Source organism: Tamandua tetradactyla, chromosome 1 (assembly GCF_023851605.1).
Source record: "Tamandua tetradactyla isolate mTamTet1 chromosome 1, mTamTet1.pri, whole genome shotgun sequence".
In the NCBI taxonomy this organism is placed as follows: Eukaryota; Metazoa; Chordata; class Mammalia; order Pilosa; family Myrmecophagidae; genus Tamandua; species Tamandua tetradactyla.
In genome coordinates, this window is record NC_135327.1 from 101036709 (window position 1) to 101061667 (window position 24959).

At 34.2% G+C, this 24959-nt stretch overlaps 1 protein-coding gene across 9 annotated transcripts in view; it reads left to right on the forward strand.

The window, feature by feature from the left end:
• HYCC1 (hyccin PI4KA lipid kinase complex subunit 1) overlaps positions 1–14313 on the forward strand; it is a 128972-nt gene extending 114659 nt beyond the window's left edge. For 8 of the 9 annotated variants that reach the window (XM_077122064.1, XM_077122027.1, XM_077122008.1 and 5 more), the window contains 3 exons: positions 1347–1434; positions 1953–2112; positions 13448–14313. In XM_077122064.1, coding sequence (XP_076978179.1) covers positions 1347–1434; positions 1953–2112; positions 13448–14022 — 823 coding nt within the window. In that variant the 3' untranslated portion in view covers positions 14023–14313. Of the gene's footprint in view, positions 1–1346; positions 1435–1952; positions 2113–12343; positions 12643–13447 lie in introns of all 9 variants that reach the window. The other variant, XM_077122080.1, reaches the window with a different exon arrangement.
• The last annotated feature ends 10646 nt before the right edge of the window (positions 14314–24959 follow it).

Genomic DNA, 24959 nt, shown 5'->3' on the forward strand with positions numbered 1-24959 from the left:
TGTTCTCATCTTGTCCTGGTGCAGCCTCAGTCTTAGGCAAGCCCTATGTCCCTGCTTTCTCAGTGATCCTATCCCTCACAGTGCTCAGAGACCTCTGTTGGTCTTAGCACAAAGTGATTTCCTGATCCTCTCCCAAGGGTAGGGGTTTTATTTCTTTTTCTTTCCCTCAGAGCTGTGGTGGGTCTTAACCTATGTCTTGGGTCTGAAAGAGTTTGCTGCTCTTTCCCCAAAGGCTTAAAACGTTTATTCCACATGGGAGAAGAGTGTCAGGGTCTTTGTACCTTTCCTGCATGGGTGACTACTCTTCTTCAGACCTGTACCACCAAGAGATGCTTTCTTTGGTCTCTTGCCCTGTCACCGGTTTTTCTTGGGAGCACTAGGTGAGGTTCATGGAAAATCTGTGAATGGGCACGACTCCCCTTGTATGTGTTCCCAGAGATTCCATATTCTCATGTTAGCCCACACTTGGCTTTTAGTAATTTGTTAAAAAATTTTAGCTGAGTTTTCTTACCCACTGGCATCAGCCCATTTTCTTAGAAGCACCTGTACCACAGGCTGCTTCATTGCCCCATGAACTCGGCTCTTTGATAGGCTCATGAAAAGTCATAATTTTGTTGATTACTAGGCTTTGTCTTGTTTCTAGGGTAGGAGCAATGTTCTTTCTAGACCTCACTTGCACTCTTGATGTAATAATTGATACTTACTAATTTTGTTGACAGATGGTCAAGCCATTGTATCGATTTATTTTTGTCATTCAACCAATTTTTATGAAGGGTGTGGCTGTATCTTTGAAAATTATCCATATATATTATGCATATAAAGTATATATATATATATACACTTTTTTCTCTGATAGTGCTCTGAATTTTTGCAGCATATATCATATATTATTCTAATAACTATCAGAATACAAAGACATAGCTACACAGAATACTGCAAGCCACAGTAGTTGTAGATTCTCATAAAAACTGTGGGCGTTACAGAACAATTTTACTTAAGGTTTTCTGAACATTATTCTAAGGTGTATAATTTGTTATGCTCTGACTTACTTTGAAAGTATAGAATGCTTTGAAATTGCCTTAGCCTTTTGGATTTTTGTTCTATAAAGATGTTCCTTAGAAAAGAAATGTACGTCTATAAAATTTTCTTTGCTATTAATAGGCTTTCAGATACAATTGAAAAGAATTAAAAGATTTAACAATACATTTTTAATGAGTGGAATGCCAAACAATGTGCTAATATGATGTGTTATTTTCCTCAGTAATGTCTCATTATCTTTTGTTCAGTTATATAAAATTAATTTAAAAGCATTCTACTTTATTTCACTTAATTTATTTAATTTTCAGTTATAATGGAGAATGGGATCTGGCTCAAAAAGCATTAGATGATATTATATACAGAGCCCAGCTGGAATTATATCCAGAGCCATTGCTGGTAGGTATCTCACTTATTTATATAAATTTTGTAATTTAAGATTTTTCAGTTTAGAACTGTAAGTTGAGAAGTAGTCATTTGTAGTGCATTAATACTGTATGTCATTAATACTCAGTGATTCATGTTTCTTATATATTAAGATAATTTTATACTTGCAAAGGTATGTATAATAGAAATTGAAAATTTTGTTGGACTAATTTCCTAGATAACCTGATGGTTTTTTAACTTAGAAAAATCTTCTCCTTAACATGCGTTACCTGTATTTGTTAATTAGCATTAGGCATTTGGAAATCTGATTTAATATTTGGAAATTTAAAATTTCATCATTTACATGCTATTTTTAACCATTAATTTCCATCTGAACTCATACTTATTCTAGAGGATTGTATCATCTTATGAAATACATTGAAGAGAGTATCCTTTTTTTTAAACATGTTAAAAATTTAGCATCATGTTTTGTCTGGACTATAATAATACATCTGTTAATGTCAATTGTAAACTCTATTTTTCCTTTTTAGGTTGCTAATGCAATAAAGGCTTCATTACCTCATGGTGCCATGAAATCTAGTAAAGAGGGTACTAGGTGTATTCAAGTTGAAATTACACCAACTTCCTCTAGAATATCAAGAAATGCAGTAACCAGCATGTCAATAAGAGGCCACAGGTGGAAAAGACACGGTAAGAAATGCTTAAATCTTCAAATTAGAGCAGTGTTGATTCTATCATAATTTTCTTTGAGCTTATGGTTCTATAACTTCTAACTTTACTAAATAGTACTGCAGTAATCTGTAAGAGAAAATTGTTGAGCTACCCTTAGCTCCTAATTTATTATCTGTGTGTGACAGGCAATAAGGAAAATGGAGTCCCTTGTTACATATATGAGTAGAAAATTATTTAAAAATTGTATTGGCTTTTAAATCTTATTTCAGTAGAGTAGGAGAGTAGGAAAATGCATTTTAAGGTTTTTCCTACATTTTGGACTTATGTTCATAGCTATTTGCATGTATTCCTTAATATTTCTTATTTCTCCACTATCTCTTTAGCAGATAAACTTGCATATTGAATTAGAACAACTAATAGGGATTTTCAACAGTTTGTTCCAGATGCCCTGGTAAAGAATACCATAGTATTGATGTAAATCTAGGCATTTCTACTTTCTTGAAGTTAATTTTCTTACAAGATTGTTTGAATATTCCTTCAGTGCTTCATTTTATTATTTTAATACTTTAATGGAAGTTAATTTCATTCATCATGACCTTCTCAAAGCTTTCTTATTTCTTTCCCTTCTTTTTAAATTTATTACTCTTTATTTGATTTCTTTTTTTTTTTAATAACTTCCTCCCCAACTAGAGGTTATTGTAGTAGCAAAAATCAGTATGAGAAGAGGATTAATATCAGCTTCCTCAGGAGATAACCCATTGGATGGGAAACAAAAGGCTCCAAACAGATATGTATATTGGGGGTAAAACAAACTTCATTCGGTTTTCTTCTTTCTGCAAAATTACATTAAAATGATAGAGCTCTTTGGTGTATTTAGTTCCAGTTGCCTCTATGGTCTCTATAGATAAAATGAAAAGAGGAAATGAGAAGAACAAGATTATTCATGGTAAAATAGAAGATTGATGACGAGAACGTTGCCATTATTCTTATTCTGGGAATCTAGGAGATAGTATTTCAAAAAAGAATAACTATGAAATTATCCAGCTTAACCAATGATCATTTTCAGTCTTTTTCTTTTTTAAAGTTAGTGTATCGATTCTTGAAAGTACTTTAGAAAGATGTAAAAGAGGTGGTAATGTTTGCCATTAGCAAGACAAATTATGTTACTATTTAAAACATACAGAGTCTAAAACATGCTTCAGTTTTTTTAATGAAAATTATGCTACCTAATGGAGCTAGTTTACAGGTAAAAAGCCATTTAATTAGATATGTTGGTACCTTAAAGATTGATATTTTGTTTTGGTATTAATGGGTGAAATAGGCATACAGGCAATAAACCAGATCGTTATCGGTCATTGTGACCATAATTGCTCCCCCACTACCACTATCAAACTCTCAAAAAATATTGAGGTTTTAGGGAATTTTACAAGGAAAAGCAAGAATGAATTTTAATTCCTTTTCTACTTTGCATTCTTGCTGTATATGTAGACATATTGGAAATTAGGGTTAAGGTATTAATGTATGTGTGTATTTGAAGAGAGAGGGGGTGTGTGCATATCTGTGCATGCATTTAACAGGTAAGACTATGTACCCTGCAATAACATAGAAAATGTTTTTTCAGAAATATTTCATAGGAAAAAATCTTTAAAACAAGGGAAAAGAAAAATTGAATATTTGTATCTATTTGATTCTTACAGATATTCAGGTTCCATTTTTGCCACCACCTGAAGAGTTGGTACTCTGTGTTAGGGCTACAGCCTCATTCAAGTAGGCATCCTTATCACCTGTCCCCCTGCACTTACTCATCATTCACAACTCTTAACATTTGGATAACTCCTGTTTATGGTAACAAAAAAGCCACAGATGAGGCTTTAGAAAAAAAACAAATCACAAAAAGCAGGTCAGGTACACGGAGCAGGAACAGAATATAGGATCTTGTTTACTACTCACCTACAGTGTGAACTTTACTTACCCAAATGGACTCCAAAATATTCCTAGTCTAAGGTCCTTCTTATTGGCCTCTTCAAGCACATTGTGTTCTCTCTTTTTTAGGGTAGTCTTGGCTTTTCTTCTTAGTATTTTTCGCTGTTACCATTTTTTGCTGAATTAAAAACTTTACTACTTCCCCTCCTCTTGGTTCTCCTTACTTAGACATCTTCTTGTTCTGGGCTCTGTAGCTGACACTGCCTCTTGTGGGGAAGATAGGTATCTTTACTGTAGTTATGTATGAACAGTTCTTAAATTACAAGTGGATTTTATTCCAGAAATTTAATTCATTTATGTAGTTCTTTCTGCTTCAGAAACAAAAGTAAAGGGGATATAGATTTACAGGGTAGCACACAGAAGTCTTTTTATCCCATAATGTTTCTGAATTATGGTACTGTACACTGCAAGTTGAGTTTATGACTACCTGAATCACATTGTATCCCTATATTTCATTGGAGCCTGAATGTTTCCCCTTCCGCCTGTCCTCCATTCCCTCACCACACCAACCCTCCTTCCCAAAGGCTTAAACATGTTATACAGTGGGAACAAGGAACATTCAACTTTAAGCCAGTGGTACTAGGGATTGGGAAATAAGGGACAAGAAACAAACTCTATAGATTATTATTTTTTATTAGTATTCTTGCCTATTTTTTTGGTACTACCAGTGCTGGGAAAGAAGAAAGTGTTGACCTTTTTTTCCTGGTTTTTTGTTTGTTTGTTTTTTCCCTTTCCTTGTGCGATTTCTCTTCTCTTCTTTTTCTCTTACTTACTTGTCTCCATTTATTACATCTCTCCTTTTTTATCTTCTTTTCATCCTATCTGGGGAGAAGAGGGAAAGGAGTAAATGGTCTCCCATGGAAAGCAACCAAGCAGAACTTTCTTGTTTTTTTTGTTTGTTTGTTTGTTTTGTTTTTGCTTTTTGCTTTCTAACTCTTATTATCATTAAAGAATATAAGTAACTCTGTGAATATGTTGGGGTCTGTCCACAAATCTAAGTCACCAAAAATGATTATATATGCAAGCAAATACATTACATTGGAACCTTTACTCACTTTTATTTTTTTTTACTATTAGTAACAGAAAAATCTTTTGACTATCTATAGTCCAAACTAATTCACACTTTAAAAATAATTATATTGAACATTTAATTACTTATATTTTAAGATATTGTTTTCTGAGCTATGTTAGAATGTATTTCAGGAGTCTCTGAAGCTTCAGGAACCTACCATATTTTCCTTAAAGTTAACAGTTATCCACAGCTTATATTTTAATGGAAAATGTTCTTATAGAAGGTAAAAATTTACCTTAGTTTTTATATTTCCACATGTAACAGAACCCATAACCTTGCTGTGATCTTAGTTTCATCATTGAATAACAACCCAAATTTCTAGAATTGTATTTTAACAAGTTGTATTATTTGCTTGTTCCTGTGATTTTAATTTTGACCACACAGTTCTTCCTGATATCGATGAAATAGGGTGATTTTAAAAGAAAGATTGGCTCTACTGAAGTTATATTGGAGGGACCTGTTTGACAACTTAAAAGCATGATTGCCTGTTTGACTCCCATTTTTCATCTGATTATTTTGATACTGTACTGATATGGCTTTACTTAATGCTGTGTTTTTCAAATTTTTTAATTTCCTTGAGGACAAAATCAAATGTTAGGAAATAGGGTACTCAAAGAAAAAGGACATATTAATCAAAGTGCTAAAATATCGTGCTCATATATTTGACACATGTGAACATTAGATTTAAGAGAGGAAAGACTGTGTGTTGTCTCAGAATCCTGGTTTAGTCAGCATTTGAAGAGAAAAAATCTTATTCTATATCTAGGTAAAATAAAAGTAAAAAAAGATTTACCTAGAAGAGCAAGAAACTTCAGAATTATTGGTCTTATGAGGCAAAAATATTTTTGGATTATTGTGTTTTATTTTACTAAGGAAGCCTTATATAATTCTTGCTGTAGTTAAGGAACTTATTATTTTTTATTATTTACTATTGAGCATCTCCCTTCTCTGCTTTTATGAGCATTTGTTGTACATTGCACACTGCAGGAGAAATAACCTCTTATAAACAGTTTTGTAATAGACCAATTACATAATAGATCTGTCTGATCATGAGGATCTTTTATAATCATGAGTGATTCACCTAGTCTAGCAGTATATATCTGTTGTGATTCTCGAATTTTTAACTTGGGACTTAGTAATGATGACAAAAATTATTGAGGGTGACTGATTCCACCTCAATAAGGAAAATTCTGTCATTTACTATATATTCAACAAAAACTAATGACTAGGGTGCATGGGTGGTTCAGTGGTAGAACACTCGCCTTCCGTGCCAAGACCCGTGTTCAATTCCCAGACCATGCACCGAAAAAACAAACAAACAAACAGAAAAAGCTAATGACTAGACTTTGATCTTTACTTAAGGAAATTTTAATAGCTCCTAAGCAGTGTGTCTTAACAGATGCTTGTGGTCCAGACTGCATTCTTCTACATGCCCCAGGTTGCTCTTTTCTTACCTGGTCATCACCGAGCTGGGACGTCTACTTTTGGCTTGAGAACCCAAATTTCCAGTCTTAGTCTTTGCTTGCTCCCTTGTTCAGAGTAGAGCCTTTTCCTGCTTAGTCCTTATTCTGTTTCTATGGCAGTTTCACTTTCCCCTAATCTTCCTTGTAAATTCCTGACTGAGGCTGTGGATTGCTATAATGCTATTCTTTTTAATCTGGGGCACCCTTCATGCTTAGTATTTTGTGTTACATAAATGTGACTTCTGTTGATAAAAATTACAATATATTATGCAAATAGTGTATCTATTTATCCATCATTGGCCTCCTACTGCAATCAAAGCAAAGTCAAGTCACCCTGCTGTGGCGTACGTGATCTTAGTGATATGACCTCACTTTAGACAACCACTCTCATCCTGGTTCACTAACTCCTTTCTAACCCTTCAACATACTAAGCTCGTTACTATCTTAGGCCCTTAATATTAGTTATTTAGGACATTTGAGCTGAGATTTGAATGATGAAAAATGGCCAGCTTGAACTCTGTTCTAGATCATTGTGTATCTAGTATTTTTTTATCATTCGAATCTCAGCTCACATTTCTCTTCCTCAAAAAGTCTTCCAAGACCATCATCTCTACTCTACTGCCAACCAGCTTACTCTCTGTATTACTCTTTTTTTTTTCATTGCATTTTCTACAGTCTAAAATTTTCCATCTAAAGATACCTATTTGTTAAATTCCTATACTACATTGTCTGGTTGGCCATTGGATCCCCAGCACCTAAAATAATGCCTGATACAGAGTAGGATTTCAGTAAATGGTAGCTGAATGAATGAATGAGTGAATAAATGATAAATTTATAATATAGGGAGCTCAGTCTGTTCCCTTTTTGCCCTTTGTTTTATTGAAAAATGGTATAGCAACATGTTAGTAAATTGGGTAGAGGGGTATACCACTGCTTAAAGAGTTTTCATTTTATAGTTTTAAAATTTTGCACATGTATTTTTCAGTTGTATCTGATTAAAATTTTTGTTTAAGATTTTATTTCCATTCAGTTAACCTTGTATAAACATTTTCTTCAAGTTTCTCTAGTAAATCCAGGTATTATAATGGCTACATATTACCATATTGAGTTGATATTCCATCATTCATTTAACCTTTTTCCTAATTGCTAAATAATATTTTTCTAATTTTTTTGCTATTGTAGAGCACTGCAACGAATAGCTTAATAAATATAGATAGCATTTTTCTTTCCCTAAGTAGAATAAATTATAAACATAAAATGACTGGGTTAAAAGGTATGATTTGTTTGTGTATTTCTTAGCCTTTAAAAGATCTACATCTTTTAAATTATAAATGAATGTGTGTGACTTTATTTTGGGGTTTACTCTAAAATACGTTTCATAATTAATGTCATAATTGTATGATGCAGATATTTAAGGTACAGATTTTTTTTTGCTTTAACTTATTTTATTATTTTTACAAATAAGTTTGTAAGCTTTGTATCATTACCAGAACTCTGTGACAGTCATGAGGTGGTCATAATAAAGAGATGCATTAATTCTGTGAATAAATAAATTGTTCCTTTATTAAAATTATCGCTTTTAGTAAATAGAGCAGTTGAAAAAAATAAAAACAAAAGCTGGAACAAAGAGTTCTGTATTTGGGAGTCTAAAATTAAACTTGAAAGAAATCACAACTTTTCATGATCAGTTTTAATGAAGTTTGCAATTTTTCTTCACTTTTCTTCCTCAAAGCTGGAAGAAATTTTTTGAGGAAAAAATGATTTGAGTGCCTTTGAGAATCAGTTTGGAAGTGTTTATTAAAAGTGTTTTCTAACTCTTGTCATTTCTGTGTATGGAGAGGAGGTTATCTATTATTCATGTGGAAATTATACAAATAAAATATTCTCTGATAAATTTCCCTGAATGGTTTTCTAATTTTTCAAATTATTTGAAGTAAAATGTGAATACTATTTTTTATAGGTATAAATTAATCATGGCACCTTTTCTATAGTTTTTTGTTTGTTTGTTTGTTTGTTTGTTTGCATGGGCAGGCTCCGGGAATTAAACCCAGGTCTCCGGCTCACCACATGAGAATTCTTGCCACTGAGCCACAGTCGCACCGCCCACCTTTTCCATAGTTTAAGTTCTGGGTTTCTAACAGATTTGTTTTCTTATACATCTGCATTCCCTTAAAGCACCTTCTATATAATTTTCTTAAAGAAGAAATAAGTTTCTCTCCTTAACGGAATAACATAATGAAAAATGTACAGGTTTAAAAAAATTTTTTTTCATATTAAGCATTTTACTGAACATACATTTAGAGTTGGCTACATCACTTCTCCAAAATGAAGAGCCTTTGTTTTTCTCTGCCATCTAAAAACTCTTATTAGCATAAGCTGAATGTTACTTTTCCCTTGTATTAATTCACAAAACGTTTCTGCCTGCTTACCTTTCTCGGGTCTTCTGTGTGGTTTTTTTTTCACATTTATTCTAGTAATACTTTCATCTCATATCAGAGATTCATTCAGTTCATCGAACAAATGCTTATTGGGTGCAAGCTACATTTCTGGGAAGTAGGTATAGTCAGTGACCAGACAAAAACTTCTGCCCTTATGGAACTTGGATTCTCGTAAAACAAGGTAAATATATGATAGGGAGTGCTAGGTGCTAAGCAGCGGAAGAAAGAAGGGAAGAGAGATGTGAAATATGGGGCTTATTGAAATTTTGATAGCATGATCAGGGAAGGCTTTACTAAGAAGGAGAATTTTGAGAAAAGACCTGAGGAGTAAGGAGGTGAGCCATTCAGCTATCTGAGGAAAGAATATTCCAGGCCACCAGAGAGACCAGTGGGTATGCAGCATTGGGTCATAGAATTACATAAGGGATGAAGTCAGAGAGATAATAGAAGCAAGATCATATACTACATGTTTGTTTGGGTTATATAATTATCTTTCTTTGTTTTGTAATTTTCCTGAAAATTACATTTCTGTTCTTTCTAGCTCAGTACAGCATTACATGCTTTTCTCTTTATGAATTTACTTTAAAAACAATTTTTAAAACTCTACTGCTGTTACCATTTTTGAGTGATAATATATGTCAGTTAATTAGTCAAAGATTTGTGCCTGGGCAAACACATGTTCTCATTTTTCTACTTGCCATTTAATTTCTTGCCTTTAAAAAATTTTAAGAGCATTGTTTCTTGGACTGCACATCTTTACACTATCCTGATAAATGTGATTAGCAATCCAATAGCCTATTGCTACTTTATATAATATTCTTCTTGTCCTTTTCTGTTTTTTCTTACTAAATTCTAAATTTTCACCATTGATGCTCTATTTTAAATTAAAATTTTTATCGCCATTTTTTTAAAAAGTATTTTTAGAATAATTTTTACAGCTATGTACTAATCTCAAGAGTTATTACTTATCTAAGTATTATTAGAGAATTTTATTTGATCTGGCTCTCTGTTCATCAAAAGTAAATTATTTGCTTTATATGAAATGACCAGGAAACTAAGCAAATAAAATAACCTAATTGGAGGATGTTAAATGATATTTAACTCAAAATGACTTAAATGAATTGAGGAGTAAGAATTTCTGCTATGTTAGGATGGACATAGAAAGTCAGAGACCTCACTATTTAGACCTCACTATTCCCCCACTGAATAGTTGTATAGCTCTTTCTGAACTTCGGTTTCCTTGTCTGTAAATGGGAATCGTAATGCCTATCCAGAGGCTCACTAACATTGTTTTGAGAATATAATTGAATAATATATGTAAACACTAAGAATAAAAACCTGTTTAGTGTTGTTCTATTGAGGTAGTGCTGTCTTTTCTAATAGGCCAGTTATGCTTATCTTTTTGGGTTTGTTATATCTTAATATTTATTGGTTTTATTATGAATGGATAATTTCCACGATTTACCTTTTTTTTTTTTGAGTGAAGGTCTTTTCAGTACATCTTTTGTGCAACTGCTTTGACAATGTAAATGGACAAGTCTTGGCTATCACCCAACAGCACGTGGTGATTTCACTCTCAGTTGTAGTGTCCCCTTGGACCTACCGCAATAAGATTTTATGTGCTCTCCCTTGAAGACAGCTGTTAGCAATTGGGGATAAGCTAGATTGGGACTTCTTAGTCTCATTAAACCTTGATTAGAGAACACACACAAGCAGCAAGAAGCTGCTAGCTCACCAGCATGCTTTGGTTTGGCTAGGAAATAAAAATTTTAGAGAGCCTGTAGTCAAAAGTTTAGGAAGAACTAAGTTAAAGGGAAATTAATATAGCAACACATTGGCCCACTAGCCCAGAACAACTTGGAGCTTTGAGGAGCGGAATCCAGAATGCATATTGCTGCTGAGTAAGGAGTTTCCAAGGCACCCATAAGAACTTTTTGTTTTAAGTTTTCAAAATTTTAAAGGATCAGAATAAAGCAGTGGTTCCCAAACTTTGCTGTACATTAGTCATCTGGGAGCTTTAAAAAAATCTCAATGCCGAGATCATACATACTGATTAATTCTGAATGTCTGGGTGTGGGAGAACATTATATTTTTAAAGATCCCAAGGTGATGACAAAGTACAGTAAACTTTGGGAACCAAAGGATAGGCATCTGTGGCTCTGGCCTCCATTCTTTTGCTACCTGTTTCTGATTCACAGTCTTTGGCACCATCGTGAGCAGTTGATAATTGTATCATGAAAAACATTAAAAAGTAGTAGGTTATGTCCCTCAAGCAGAGTCATGGCTTACATGTTTAAAAGCGTATATATTGTTTTACATGGTCTTTTGTTGTTTTGAACTTTAGATTTAGTTACTGGCCCATATTAGAAACAATCATGTTGTTTTTCCCCATTTGCTACAGATATTTCCTTGAGAGCTTCAAATAAAGCCATGCCTTTGTGACAAAAGAAACTGAATAAAATCACATTCTAAGTAATCACTAGAGTTTCATTCCTTTGTTTCAATTACAGTGTCAGTTTTCAGAATAAAGAATTGATAGCCAATTTATTTTTCCAAACTTGTTTTGTTGTCTTTTAAAATCCACTTTTATTTTTCTCCAGTGTTTTAATGAACTCTTACAAGCTTGCTGTTTTCTGTGGAATTAGTATGAGTCTGAAGGAATAAACTGCTTAATTATGTGACAGCTGTATTAATAATTTCTAATATGTAAGATGATTAGTGTGTGAGACAAAACTATGCTTGTGGCATTACTAACCATGGTATCATGAGCAAATAAGTGTTTTTCAAAATATCATGGCTTAGTAAGTGAGCCTCACTGTAATCTAATTTTAAAAAATAGAGGTTTAAGGTGTACAAAGGGAAATTCCTAAATTATGTGTTTCCTAATGATGACAAGAGCTATTTGTCTGTATACCCTTCAGCATTTGTGTAAAGCTTGGCATAATAAGTTCAGGTGGTCACAATGTTATCTTATAAACAGTAAAAATTCTGTTTTTATTTGTAAAAAAAAAAAATTCATATTCCATGTCAGATTGTGTGTGAAAAAAATACAGAACGTGAATTGATGCTCTGTGAATTTTTTCTTTTCCATTTAAAATTAATGACATGACCCTATTGTCTCCAGTGCCACCAGAATATTATAAATTATGGAAATTTTTATACTGCAAATATTTGGCTTAATCCATACCATTCAGTCGTCCAGTTTTTGTTTTGGGTCTTTTGTTTTTCTTGTTTTGCATTTTTATTTTGTTTTGTTTTCAGCCATCATTTTGTCTTATCATCTTCAATTCTAGAGCAACCTGACAACAATAATGATACTACTGAATTGGGCATCCTTGTCATTCCTGAGATTAGTGTCACAAATGTGGCCGGAGAAAGAACCGGGAATGGGGAAAAAGGCAGAACATTAGGAGAGATTGATGCTCAGCAGCATATACAGGGTGTGCAGGAAACAGCCACAGATCCTAGAACTGAGAGCAAAAGCTTACCAGAGATCAGGAGGCAAAAATCTGTAAGAAAATTGATGGAGGATGGAGTAAACTCACCTGGCAGAGTGCAGTTTTAGCAGAGCACTTTATAGCCACACTCCAAGGTATCTCATGGCAAAGGGTCACTGCTGCATGTTTAAGCAACAGTTGCACAGTCACAAAAATTTTGCATGTTTTCTAATAATCAATATGCATGAATTATGCACCATAATTTCTCAATAACTTTTAATACTCTTTGGAATGGTCATTCCTATATTGTTCCTAGGTAAATTGTTAGGAAAACTCAGGCAGAAATTGCTTCCAAAATAATTTTCTGCTTGTTTTGATATCTAATATTGTTTTCTCATTTTTGTATTTTTCTTATCTTTGTTATAAAAGGTAATATATATATAATTTTAACAAATTTGAGCCTGTGATATTTATCGTATGGATTTTTTAATTTAGTAAAATAATCTAAAATATATAATGTAACTTTTTTTTTTAGTCTTTAAAATATTCTAATATCATTATTTTTAAAGTTCCTAGGTAAGAACTTTGATTTTATACTGCTTTGTTACTGGGGAGAGTTTACCCCTAGTATTACTGTGTGGTATTTTTTCTAATTATTTCTGATCTTTTGCATGAATAATAGGAGAATTCTCTATAAAATCACAGTGAGGTATAATTTATGGCATGCTTTTTTGTGTAATATGCTCTAAATTACTGTCATTTAACTACAATGAACTGTTTCTGAGATTTTATGGAATAAGTGTTTTGATTTATCCTTTAATTTGGTTTTACTATAGTTTATTGCTTAATGAAATTATATTAAATTTTATCTACTTCAAGTGTAATTGATTTGGTATTAATTTTAAAAAGAATAGATTAAAATGCTTAATGTTAATTAATCTTTGTTATTTCTTTGTTTAGGAAATACAGATTTAACAGGTCAAGAAGAACTGATGGAGATATCTGAAGTTGACGAGGGATTTTATTCCAGGGCTGCGTCTAGTACCAGCCAGTCGGGTTTATCAAACAGTAGTCACAATTCTAGTAACAAGACAAGTGTAGGAAAAAACCAGAGACGGTCAGGAGGAAGCAAAACTGGAGGAAAAGAAAAAGAAACTACAGGGGAATCTTGCAAAGATCACTTTGCTCGAAAACAAACTCAGAGAGCCCAAAGTGAGAATCTTGAGCTTCTCTCTTTGAAGAGACTTACTTTAACAACCAGCCAATCCTTGCCTAAGCCTAGTAGCCATGGTTTGGCTAAGACCGCTGCTACTGTATTTAGTAAATCTTTTGAACAAGTGAGTGGTGTCACAGTCCCACATAACCCATCATCTGTTGTTGGCTGTGGGACTGGGACAGATGCCAATAGGTTTTCTGCTTGTAGTCTCCAAGAAGAAAAGCTTATTTACATTTCTGAAAGAACAGAACTTTCCATGAAGCATCAAGCAGGTCAGCAGAGACCTCCTAGTATTAGCATAACTCTTTCAACAGATTGATGTCATATTTTTCTCACATAACCAGTGAATCCAGAAATACGGCTTTACTTCTGTATGAAAGTGTCCCAAGTCTTTCATCCTTGTTCCTCACAGTCACCCTGATGTCTTAAATTCTGCAGGCCACCTTGAATTTATGAAGGGAGTAATGTCCGGGTTGTAGTAAATTGAAATAGGGTTTCATTATTTCATAGTTGTGTTTTCCCCCTTCAGTTTGATTTATTTTTTCTTTCTTATTTGTTATTGTTGCCCTAAGATTGTCAGTGTAACAATAAATTTTGACAGGTTGTCTGATCAAGTTGGTTACATCTCATAATTGGGAGAATTAATTTTTAATAATTCCCATTTTGGAAGCAGTATGTTTGGCTTTCAGAGTAAAAGAGAACTATTAATTAAGTATGGGAACTTTTATAAAAGAGAAGGCAGATGTGAAACTCCAGGAATTCTATAGCTGGCCATTTAGCAAACCAGTGTAACCCCCAAAACATGTTCATAACCAGACATCATACAGATGAAAACAATTTATTCTAAGCACTAGAAAATGCATAGTAAACTCAGTACCTGCAAAATTATGTGATTTCAGGAGATGAATAGAAGGATTTCTGTATTATCTTTGGGACATTTTTATATTAAGAAATCAGGTTGCTGATAGGTGTGTTGTTTTGAAGTGTTTGATCTGGTTTTATCAGGTGAAAATCCCTGATAAAATTATAATTCCAAAGGTATAATACATCATAAAGTTGATTTACCCTGATCCTCAACTTTGGAAATCCTGGTTATTCAGAGACTTCTAATTCAGAGCACATAGCATTGAAGACTTCCTGGAAATCATTGTAAATCTTGCAGCACAACTCTCAAGATACCAGTATCAACCACATAATATTGAATTGTTTACCAGCAAATAAAGGAATTAGATAAACTTATCTGTAAAATGTCATGAAAAGAAAGAAAGTGAAATATGGACAAAGGAAATTTATATGTTAATTTAGGGTTGTTTATTTTTGAATTTTTAAACATAAAATTACAAAATATGAAAAAAATTAAAACTTTCGTTTTTGTGAACAGGCCTATTTTAAATGTCCTTATGATATAGAAAGAATTTAAGTAATAATTCAGGGAAAGAGAGAAAGCAACACTGAGGATAAGAGTAAGTTAGCTGGGAAGGAAGGCCTAGGGAGCTGTCTACTTCTTCTTGGGCTCTTTCACTATTACTGAACAGTACTTTGCTTTTCCACGGTCCCTAGCTGTGGGCACAAAGACAAAATGCTAGTGTTTTTCTGTTGTCCCTGCTTATGTGGAACAGTTATGTCTTGAAGGGTGTCAAAGCACTTACACTATGATTGCAGTTTTGACCAGGACTGCTTTGGCTACAAGTTTAAATGTAATTATTCAGAAAGCATGAACTAGTTTTCATTTGTTATCCCTGAATATAAGATAGTTTTTTAACTTAAGTAAATTTGATTTTTTAGTTCCAGTGATAGAATGTAACAAGATTTATTGGCATAAATTGTAGACCAAAATGTAAGGCAACCAGACAGTGAAAGTTGGTATTGTATTGATTTAATAGGAGTCCTGTGTCAGATTTTAAATATTTGTAAAATGTCACTGAGAACGTCTTGTCATTTTGTAATTCTTTAATAGAGATTTTCCCTAGGCATGGTTACTAACATTATTGATATTATAAGAACTAATTTAAAAGATTAGTATTTTAAGCAAGTTGAGTTGCTTAGGAAATGTTTTAGAATAAATTTGAGGAAACATTAGATGGCACAAGTGAGATACTAGATTATAATGTTCAACCACTGTAATGAAACCTCATTTTTGTATTACTTTAGATCCTTGCTGCTCTGTGTGGTCCAAGGACCACCAAGTAGCATTGACATCACCTGGCAGCTTGCTAAAAATGCAGAATTTCAGCACCTAGACCTACTGAATCAGAATCTGCATTTTATCAAGATCCGCAGGTGATTTTTCTGTGCATTGAAGTTTGAGAAACTCTGGTCAAGAGACTGACAGTGCAAACAAATCATGGAAATGGCTAGTTAGGTACTAGATCATTATTATCTTTTTATTTGACAACTAATTTTTAATAATCTTGACATTTGACTGCTTTAGTTCTCTAATTCTAAATTTTTGATGATTTTCATTTATTTTTGCAGTAAAATATATCACTTTGTATTTCTCTTGTTGACTTTAAAAGGAATCAGAAATGTAGATAACTGCAAAACTTAAATATGAAGGAGTACATTGTGTTCAATGCACAACAAATTTGCATGTGTATATTCTTTTTAAAAAGTTCTGAAGGCTTACTCAGTGGGGTGATTCTGAGTTTTTGCTCCAAGTAACTTGCAGCAGTGGAATTTCTGGAGTGTGGAGTTAGTTATGTTAACAATAAAATTTTACAGTACCTTTAATACTACTCCAAATAAGGATTATCACTTGAATGTTTTGGTAACAAATTATTATTATCCCTATTACCCTCCCCCATTTATCTTCCCAAATTTGAAAGTTGGGTGACTTTTTTTTAGGTCACTTTCCTATGAAAATGCTGTGACATACCATTTGATCATAGACCTCATATGTATCCAGAATACCTTTTATCATGAGAAGGATTCTACACAAATTTGAGGTCTTGCACGCTATAGAACAGAGAGTCTCATCAGAGTTTGCAGCTTCATTCCAAAGCTTAAACCTCTAGGCATTCTTGAAATCACTCCAAACTTCTTACTCTTGAAATACCAGACTGTTTCAGGTGTTCTAGTGAAGCTGGGCTCTTGCACTAGCCTTTTTGAATCCAAGTGGGGAGAGAAACAAACTAGGCTTTTCAAGGGAGTCATAGAGAATCCAAGACAAGTGTCTTCATCCCTCTCCCTGAAGAAATAGGGAAGTAACCTGGAGTTCCTTGCATGACACCACAGGAACTGTGTAATGGCAGCTCTGTAGTTTGTAGAGTAGACATTCTAAGTCCTTAAATCATGACTGAGGTTTGTTTTGAAGAAGCAATATTTTATATTCCTTTTCAATTATTGAACAACAACTCAACATTATTCATTTTTTAAAAGTTGTATTAAAGGGAATTGCATTTTTAAACCAAAATAGATAAAAGCGATCCCAGTTTTAAGGGACTCTGCCTATTTTGGAAGAATATAATCAAGTGTTAAAACTGATAAATTGTATAGAGAGAATGTATTCTGAGACATAATTTTAAACGTATTTGAAATGAGGCAGTTTAACATTTAAACCTATAGGCAATAAATCTATAGTTTATTAAAGGGAAGCACAAAAATGAATATATATGCTAAATAGTGTAACTGAAAAAAGATTTTAAACCATTTAAAGAGAAAAACAATTTGCTGTATACTTAAATTAAACATTGTAGATAGAAAATAATGTATAATAAAGTCTTTTCACTCTTTGGATTAAAACAAAAACTCTTGTTTAGCATGATTTATACTTTTAGATTTGTTGCTTAGTAAAATTATACTCAAAACTTTGAGTCATTTACATTTGTGTTTAAATTGTTAAATTCTTCATCAGAGGGCATAAATATGTTGTCTTTTGTACTTTTTAACTTGTGCATGTCTGAAGAGACTAGCAGTGAACATTTTGTAAGATATTTTCATGTTTTTATAGTAGAGTCCTGGAGTACCTGTGTCTTGATGCAAAGTTTTTACTAGTAAACTCAAGATCCTGTTGCACAAATCGTTGCTTTCTCGTATATGAAGTTTATTGTGTACCTCTCATCTTTATTTTTTATCATGTAGTGATGCTAATATTTGACAGTAAACATATTTGTTTCTAATTGTATTCCTAGAGTTTACATTCCTGAAGAATTAACTATTACTTTGGATATTTTTATGTGCTCCCTACCTTTCTAAAGCTATTGAAATAAACTGGATTTTAGTGTTTTGAAGTTCTATATAGTTGTGTAGATGTTCTCCATGTGTTGGATTTTTATACAGCCAAGTGTTAACTCTTGTTGTATTGAAATAAAAACTGAAAAATATTTCCAGACCATTTTACTCATTAAAAGTCTATTATAAAAAAAAAAAAAGGTGGTGCGACGGTGGCTCAGCAGGCAGAATTTTCGCCTGCCATGCCAGAGACCTGGGTTTGATTCCCAGTGCCTGCCCGGGCCAAAAAAAAAAGTCTTTTATGGGGTGGTGCGATGGTTGCTCAGTGGTAGAATTCTCATCTGCCATGCTGGAGACCCGGGTTCAATTCCTGGTCCCTGCCCATGTTAAAAAAAAAAAAAAAAAGTCTATTATGAAAATTTGCATAAGTCATGAAAGCAGAAGGTAAAAGAGGAAGATATAGGTGATTTGAGCCCTTGAGAGCTTTGGGGCGGGAGTAATACCTCGTTTCCTAGCTTTTTGCTTTACATGGCCTTGGGATGAGGAGTGTAACAGCCCAGTTAGTACCCATCTTAAAGAGAAGATGAGCTCCATGGGCCATGCACCACTGGCTAATTAATTATCAGACAAGAAGCACAGGCAAATCTAGATAACAATGCTTTTCCCTATTAATTTCAATATGACTCTTTATCTCGTCAGTACAGAGATTATACAATCCTAGTACTTATCATAGGATTTTATGCATGGTAGGTATTTTGATGTTTAATGAGTGAGTGAGTCAGGTTGATGTTAGCTTTGAAAAATAATTTAAAAGTGTCCAAAAAACACAGTAAATTTTCAAATTGTTTCTTAACTCGAAATTTCAGTGGCATTGCTTGAATTGTGTTAATCTGTGTGTTTAAAAACAAGACCGTTTCAGAAACTTGATGGGGAGGGAGGGAAATCCTGCTATGTAGTAGATTCTATATATGTATAACTCCATTTCTCTCAGGAACTAAGTGTTTTAGAAAGCTTTTTCTGAACTACTATTAGAAGATACTTGCAGAGAACCAGAGCAGTGATTTTGTAGGCAGCATGTTAGCCCTAGGATACAGGCCCTCTTCTAGTGGCCTTAATAATCCCAGTAAATTGTGGGACTCACTTAATAGTATCAGACTTTGTTAACAGCAACATAATTATTCTGTAATAAGGATTTTTGCAATTCTAGTTATTTGTTAATTTTCTTTGCACTATGTTATTGTGGTGGCTATGATAGCTCATTTGTAATTAAAATTATAATCTCATTTAATCCTCAAAACAATCCTATGAGTCCCCATTTTACAAAAGAAGAAACTGAAGCTCTCAAGAGAGTAAGTGCTGGGTGACAAAGCCAGGCCTTGGACATAGGTCTTAAGATTCCATCTCTCTTTTGTATCATTTCGTAAAAGAAGAAACTAAGTAAATACTACCTAATAGCCGTATATTTTAAATTCATTCATCCCATTATTCTTACAAGTGGTAAAATTAAATTTTAAGGTAAAATCAGACCAAAGTTTTCCAAAATAAGTCATGATATTTGTAGAATTTTAGATAATTATATTTCAATGATACACTGAATGCTGGTTATTCTGATACAGTATGGAAAAATGCAAATTAAAATAAAATTTTAGGGCAGGCCACGGTAACTCAGCAAGCAGACTTCTTGCTTGCCATGCCAAGACCTCGGTTCAATTCCTGGTGCCTGCCCAAGCAAAAATAAATAAATAAACCTGCCCAAGCAAAAATAAATAAAATAAAATTTTTTTACCAGTTGAAGTTTAAAAAGATTAATACTAGTATTAGCATAGGTGTGGGGGAATCATTAGTCTCTGGAGCTATTGTTGGGACTGTAAATTGATAAAGCTGAATTGGTGGGCAGTTCAGCAGGACCAATCAGAATCTAAAGTGCACACACCCTCTTGACCCAGCAATCGTACTCTTCTATTTTTATTCCTCTATCTATATTCAACAGAAATCTTAGCACAAATATGTAAGCATACGCATGCAAGGTATTCGTTGCAGCATTGCTTGTGATGGCAAAAAAAAAGCAACCTAAATGTCCACTAATAGAAGAATGGATAAATATATCACATACATATAGCAGAATATGATGTAGCCATTAAAGAAGAATGCAGATCTATATGTGACGATTTAGAAAGATATAATGTTCCCTGGGAGAAAAAGCATGTTGCAGAATTATATATATAGTTATGATACCACTTTTTTAAGAAATTAATGGAATATATAATGTATAATATATTTCAGTTTTATATACACATATATGTGCTGGTATGGGAAGAGGGAAGCATTATTTCTCTAAGCATGGTCTAAAGACAGCCTAAATTAGGAAAAAAAAAAACAAAACAGTCTTTTCAGGATGCCAGTCTCCCTGACTCAGAATCACTGTGAGTGAAGCATGGAAGCCTACATTTCTAATAAGTTCCCCAGCTGATTCTTATACAAACTTGAAGTTTCGTCTAGTAGCTGACAGCATGATCCGTTACCTTTGTGGCTTGGTTATTGGTTTGTAGTTGGAAAGGACAGACTTCTTGAGTTCTTGTATTTCATCTCTGAGATAAAGCAATTAACATCGATTAACATCATCAATGTTGACATGTTAGTGAAAGAATTGATGTGAGGCAGAAAAATGATTTCTACTATAGAAAAGTAACTTTCAATTGAATGAGCAAGCCTTAAAAAAAAAAACATGCTATTGTTGAACCCTTCAAAATGTCATCAGACAACGTGTTAATAAAGCAAAACTAAATGTTAGGAATTACTGTAATAAGGAAGGCTGCCACCTTAATATTAACAACATGGCAAAATAAAATTAAAATAATATTTCATTTTCTTTACTGGTCAGATAAAGATTGTTATGATTGATACTAGTATTGGCATGAGTGTACGGCAATCACTGGTCTCCGAGAATATTGGAAGGGTTGTAAATCGGTTCAGTTGATTTGGTGGGTAATTCTGCAAGATTTATCAAATGTATCTGTATCTAAAAGTGAAAAAGTCATGTTTGTAGGGCTTTGGGATGTGTGCTCAAGTAGTTTAAGTGAGGTCTGTCAAGGCAAGAAACTGATAGGGATTGGTAAAATTACAGTTTAGAATTGGTGGATGCAGAAAGGAAGTGTTTTCAAGAGTCTTCAGTAAACTGTTATTTGATAAACAAGCTGTTTGCCCAGGTTTAAGTAGATTATTGTCTCTAATCTGTAGGAGCTTCCCTATGTAATCAGTTACATTAGCGGATTTTGTGGTTGTTACTATTTTTTGTTTGTTTGTTTTGTGATTTACAATCTTATCTTTCCTGGGCAAAGTTTTATTATAATAAACAAGTAAGATGTGTTGACATAGATGAGCTAGTTTTATTAGCTAAGTTATGTTGACACTGATGGTTTCTGCTCTCTCTCTCTATCCAGCCTTAAATTGTAAGTTGGTTTTACCTTTTTTTTTTTTTTTTTTGAATGGGCATGCACTAGGAATAAACCTGGGTCTCCAGCATGGCAGGCGAGAACTCTGCCACTGAGCCACCATTGCCCTCCCTATAAGTTGATTTTATGAGAATAGTGTATTGATATATTTATAGTGACTTCTTAGAGTTCTGACACATCAAAGATTTCCTCTGCCTCCTATAGCATTCGGGTCATATTTCCAAGTGCTCTGATATAATTCTCATCACATTGTATTGTAGTAATCTTTCCCATGTCTGTCTCCCTTCCCAGACCTGACCTTGTGGGAGTTTAGTACAATGTCTGATACATGAGACTGAATAAACGTTCATTTAATTAGGTAGAACATGGATCCAATACAGGAAACTGGTAGAAGTATAGGAGATTCTATATTGTTGTCTTCTACTTAAGAGAAGTCTAAAACCTCTTTGATTCTCTGATGTACATCTGCATGGAGATGAATATGTAAAACTTCACTACTTTGAATCTTTCAAGTGTATCTGCATAAAAAATTTTTTTTGTATGCTGAATGATGGTGGTCACATTTCATTCTTTTTCCATGTGAGTTTCCCATTATTGCGGCACCATTTGTTGAATTTTTGTTTGTTTGGGAAGTGTTATGGCCGGGAGTCGAACTCGAGTCTCCTGCATGGCAGGTGAGAATTCTACCACTGAACTACCCTTGCACCCCCTGCATGAAATATTTTTGAGAATTATGATGCATCGTGTTTCTTTGTACTTTGAGTAACAATATGAAGATTTTTCTGGGTTAGTGTTTGACATTTATTTCTTTTTATTTTCTACTGCTTTATACTCTCTTGTATATGTGCATATGAGTATTATCTAGTCTTATCAGAAAACAAAGTAGGAAAGACCTAATTTCAGGACTACAAATTACTACTTCTCATTGCACTTACTTCCTTTTGTAGAAATTATAAATATAATTAACTTTTATATGCTAGGTCTACTACTACCTAGTGAAGACCTATAATGCATTTATTTTAAAACTTTTTGTTTTCTTCATCTAGCCAGGATATATCTTTTGCCATAGCTGATGCTCAGCTTACACTTCTGTCTTGTCCCCTGTGCTGTATAATTTTTTATCTTTTTCTTCTCCCAGTCTCTTGAAATGTAACCCTCTGGAACAACCTCCTGCTCCTTTTTCTTGTTGTATTCCAATTCTACTCTAGTTTGAAATTTTGTTCCAACATTCATTCTTTCCTTATACCCTTTAATTCATTTATATCCACAAGTTGAATATTTAATGAGACAGGTTGTGTTTGAAAGAGGGAGATAATAAACAAAGCCATGAACTACATCTGTAATAGAAAATATATTTCCCATTAAACTGGGGAAGAAAAAATTGAGCCTGGTCATACAAGTGGAACTGCATAATATGTTGGTATTAGCCAAAAGTATTCTGTGGTATTACCACCCTCCACCATCTCCAAGGATGATTCTAGAGACCAGTAAGGAAAAAAAATCTTTCCAGTGGGAATAAATCTGAGCAGTATTTCTTGTTGTTCACATTGCCTGAAGGTAAAATATCCTGAGGCATAGATATGCACCATTTTATAAGTCATGGTTTGTCAGATGGTTGGGGACATGGAAGAAATAAGATTGGAAAATGAATGATTTGGGAACTAAACGTGTGGATGGACTTCTTAAAGCAGGCTCATATTGTAATAGTTATTTCCCATATAAATCCTCTCAAATGCCCTATTTTGAGGCAACTTACACATAGACTGCAGCAATATGGACCTCTCCAAGTTTACCCTAATTACTGCTGGGAGCCCAGTTTGCCAGAAGCAGTTACAAGATAGTTATTTAATGGAAGATTGATTAAATATTTTCTCTCATAGGGAAGCAACTATTTGTCTTCATAGAATAAACGCTCTGAATCTGAATTGAGAGTTGCCTTCCCTGTCTACCGTACTTCCCTGTGCAATGCTAAATGCCGAATCCACCATGCAATATTGCTTCTAAGGACCTTATTTTTAATGTAAGAAGTAAAGTAGAAGTGGACTTCCAGTAGTGGCAGACAAAGTAATTAAGATAAAATTTTCCATGGACTAGGTAGTCTGACAAAATACTCTTTCTTAAAAACATGAAAATCTAGAGAGGCAAGTCAAGCTTTGGGGCCAGTTCTTACCTGGAAGTACTGACTGGCTTTAGAAGAAGCATTTAAGAAGCATAAGAAGCATTAAGTGCTTTTTATTATTTATTATCCAACAAAAATTGGATACCAGGATCTCCCAAGTCATGAGGGAGATCTTAGAAAACTCCTATGATTTGTGTGTGGGCCCAATAAAGCTCCATCATAGGAGTAAGAGTAAATTGAAAGTACACTAATACTCTACTTCCTTTCCCAACAAGCGCAGGGAATTCAGAGCAGCCTCAAACCATTATAATGCCTAATACTGGATTTAAATGATCTCCTAGATCCCTGGCAATGAACAAACAAAAAATCTTAATACTGCATGGAGCAAAAAAAAAATCTTAGACTTCAAGTTAGCTCTACAATTTTTCAAATACAATGTCCAGCAGAGAAGAAAAATTAACTATAAAGACCACACTCTCATTGAGAACAACCAGCAATGCTGGATAAAATTATTCAAAACCTCTGTTTGAGGAGGCGGGGCAAGATGGCAGCATAGGGAGGAGTGGGATTTAGTTCATCCTCTGAAGTAGCTAGTAAAGAGCCAGTAACTGTAACACCTGTTTGGGGTCATCTGTGACCGGGCACACGTTGTATACCAGTATGGAATGGGTGGAAGGGCCGAGATCACCACAGAACTGTGGATAAAGCCCCCCAAATCTGGAGGCTGGTGCCCCTCCTCCCTGGCATGGCAGGCTCACTTCCTTAGGGAAAAAGAAGTGGTTTCTGCTCAGAGCAAGGGAAGGCAGCCTAACCAAGTTCCAATTGCAGTTTTAATGAACAAATCTGGCCTACTGAATACAAGCTTTAAGCACAGGTAAACTTAGAGCAAGCAGAGAAGGAATCCTGAGATTTCTTCTGGCAGACAGGAGATGGGGTTGAAGCCAAGCTCAGAATACTGGAAAAAGGCTATGTCCCAAGGCACATAGAACCAGGTACCAACTCTGGCTCTTGACAGGCAAACCTTGGGGGCTAGGGACTGGCTCTGAAAAGTGACATTTTTTTAAGTATTCTTAAATACTTGTGGCTCATTGAGAAAGTCTCAGGCATTTTCAATTGTCAGCCCTGATTCAGGCAAGGGCAGAGTTAAGATAGACCTGAGAGGCAATAAGTCAAGGAAAGGAGATAATTCCCTAAAGGGCTTATCTTCCCCAGGAAAAAGGGGGTGGAGTGAAGCACAGTTTAAGTGACGGCCCTTAATCAGAGAATTCAGACCTCAAAGGGCTAAGTCCTAAGCCTGTCTTCTATCTCAGCCTCTGTTTCAACCATGCCTCCAGCAGCTACAGGGTCAGTTTGGAATTTAAGGCGCTGCATTGCTTTATGCCAGTGGACAGCTACAGGCTGACAAGGGCCACCTGCTGGGAAGGACAGGAAAAGCACAGTTTAGAGGCCTAACAGGAATCTCTCACAGCCTGCTGCGTCTCATCCCCAGGGAAACTTGATACTGTTTACACCCTC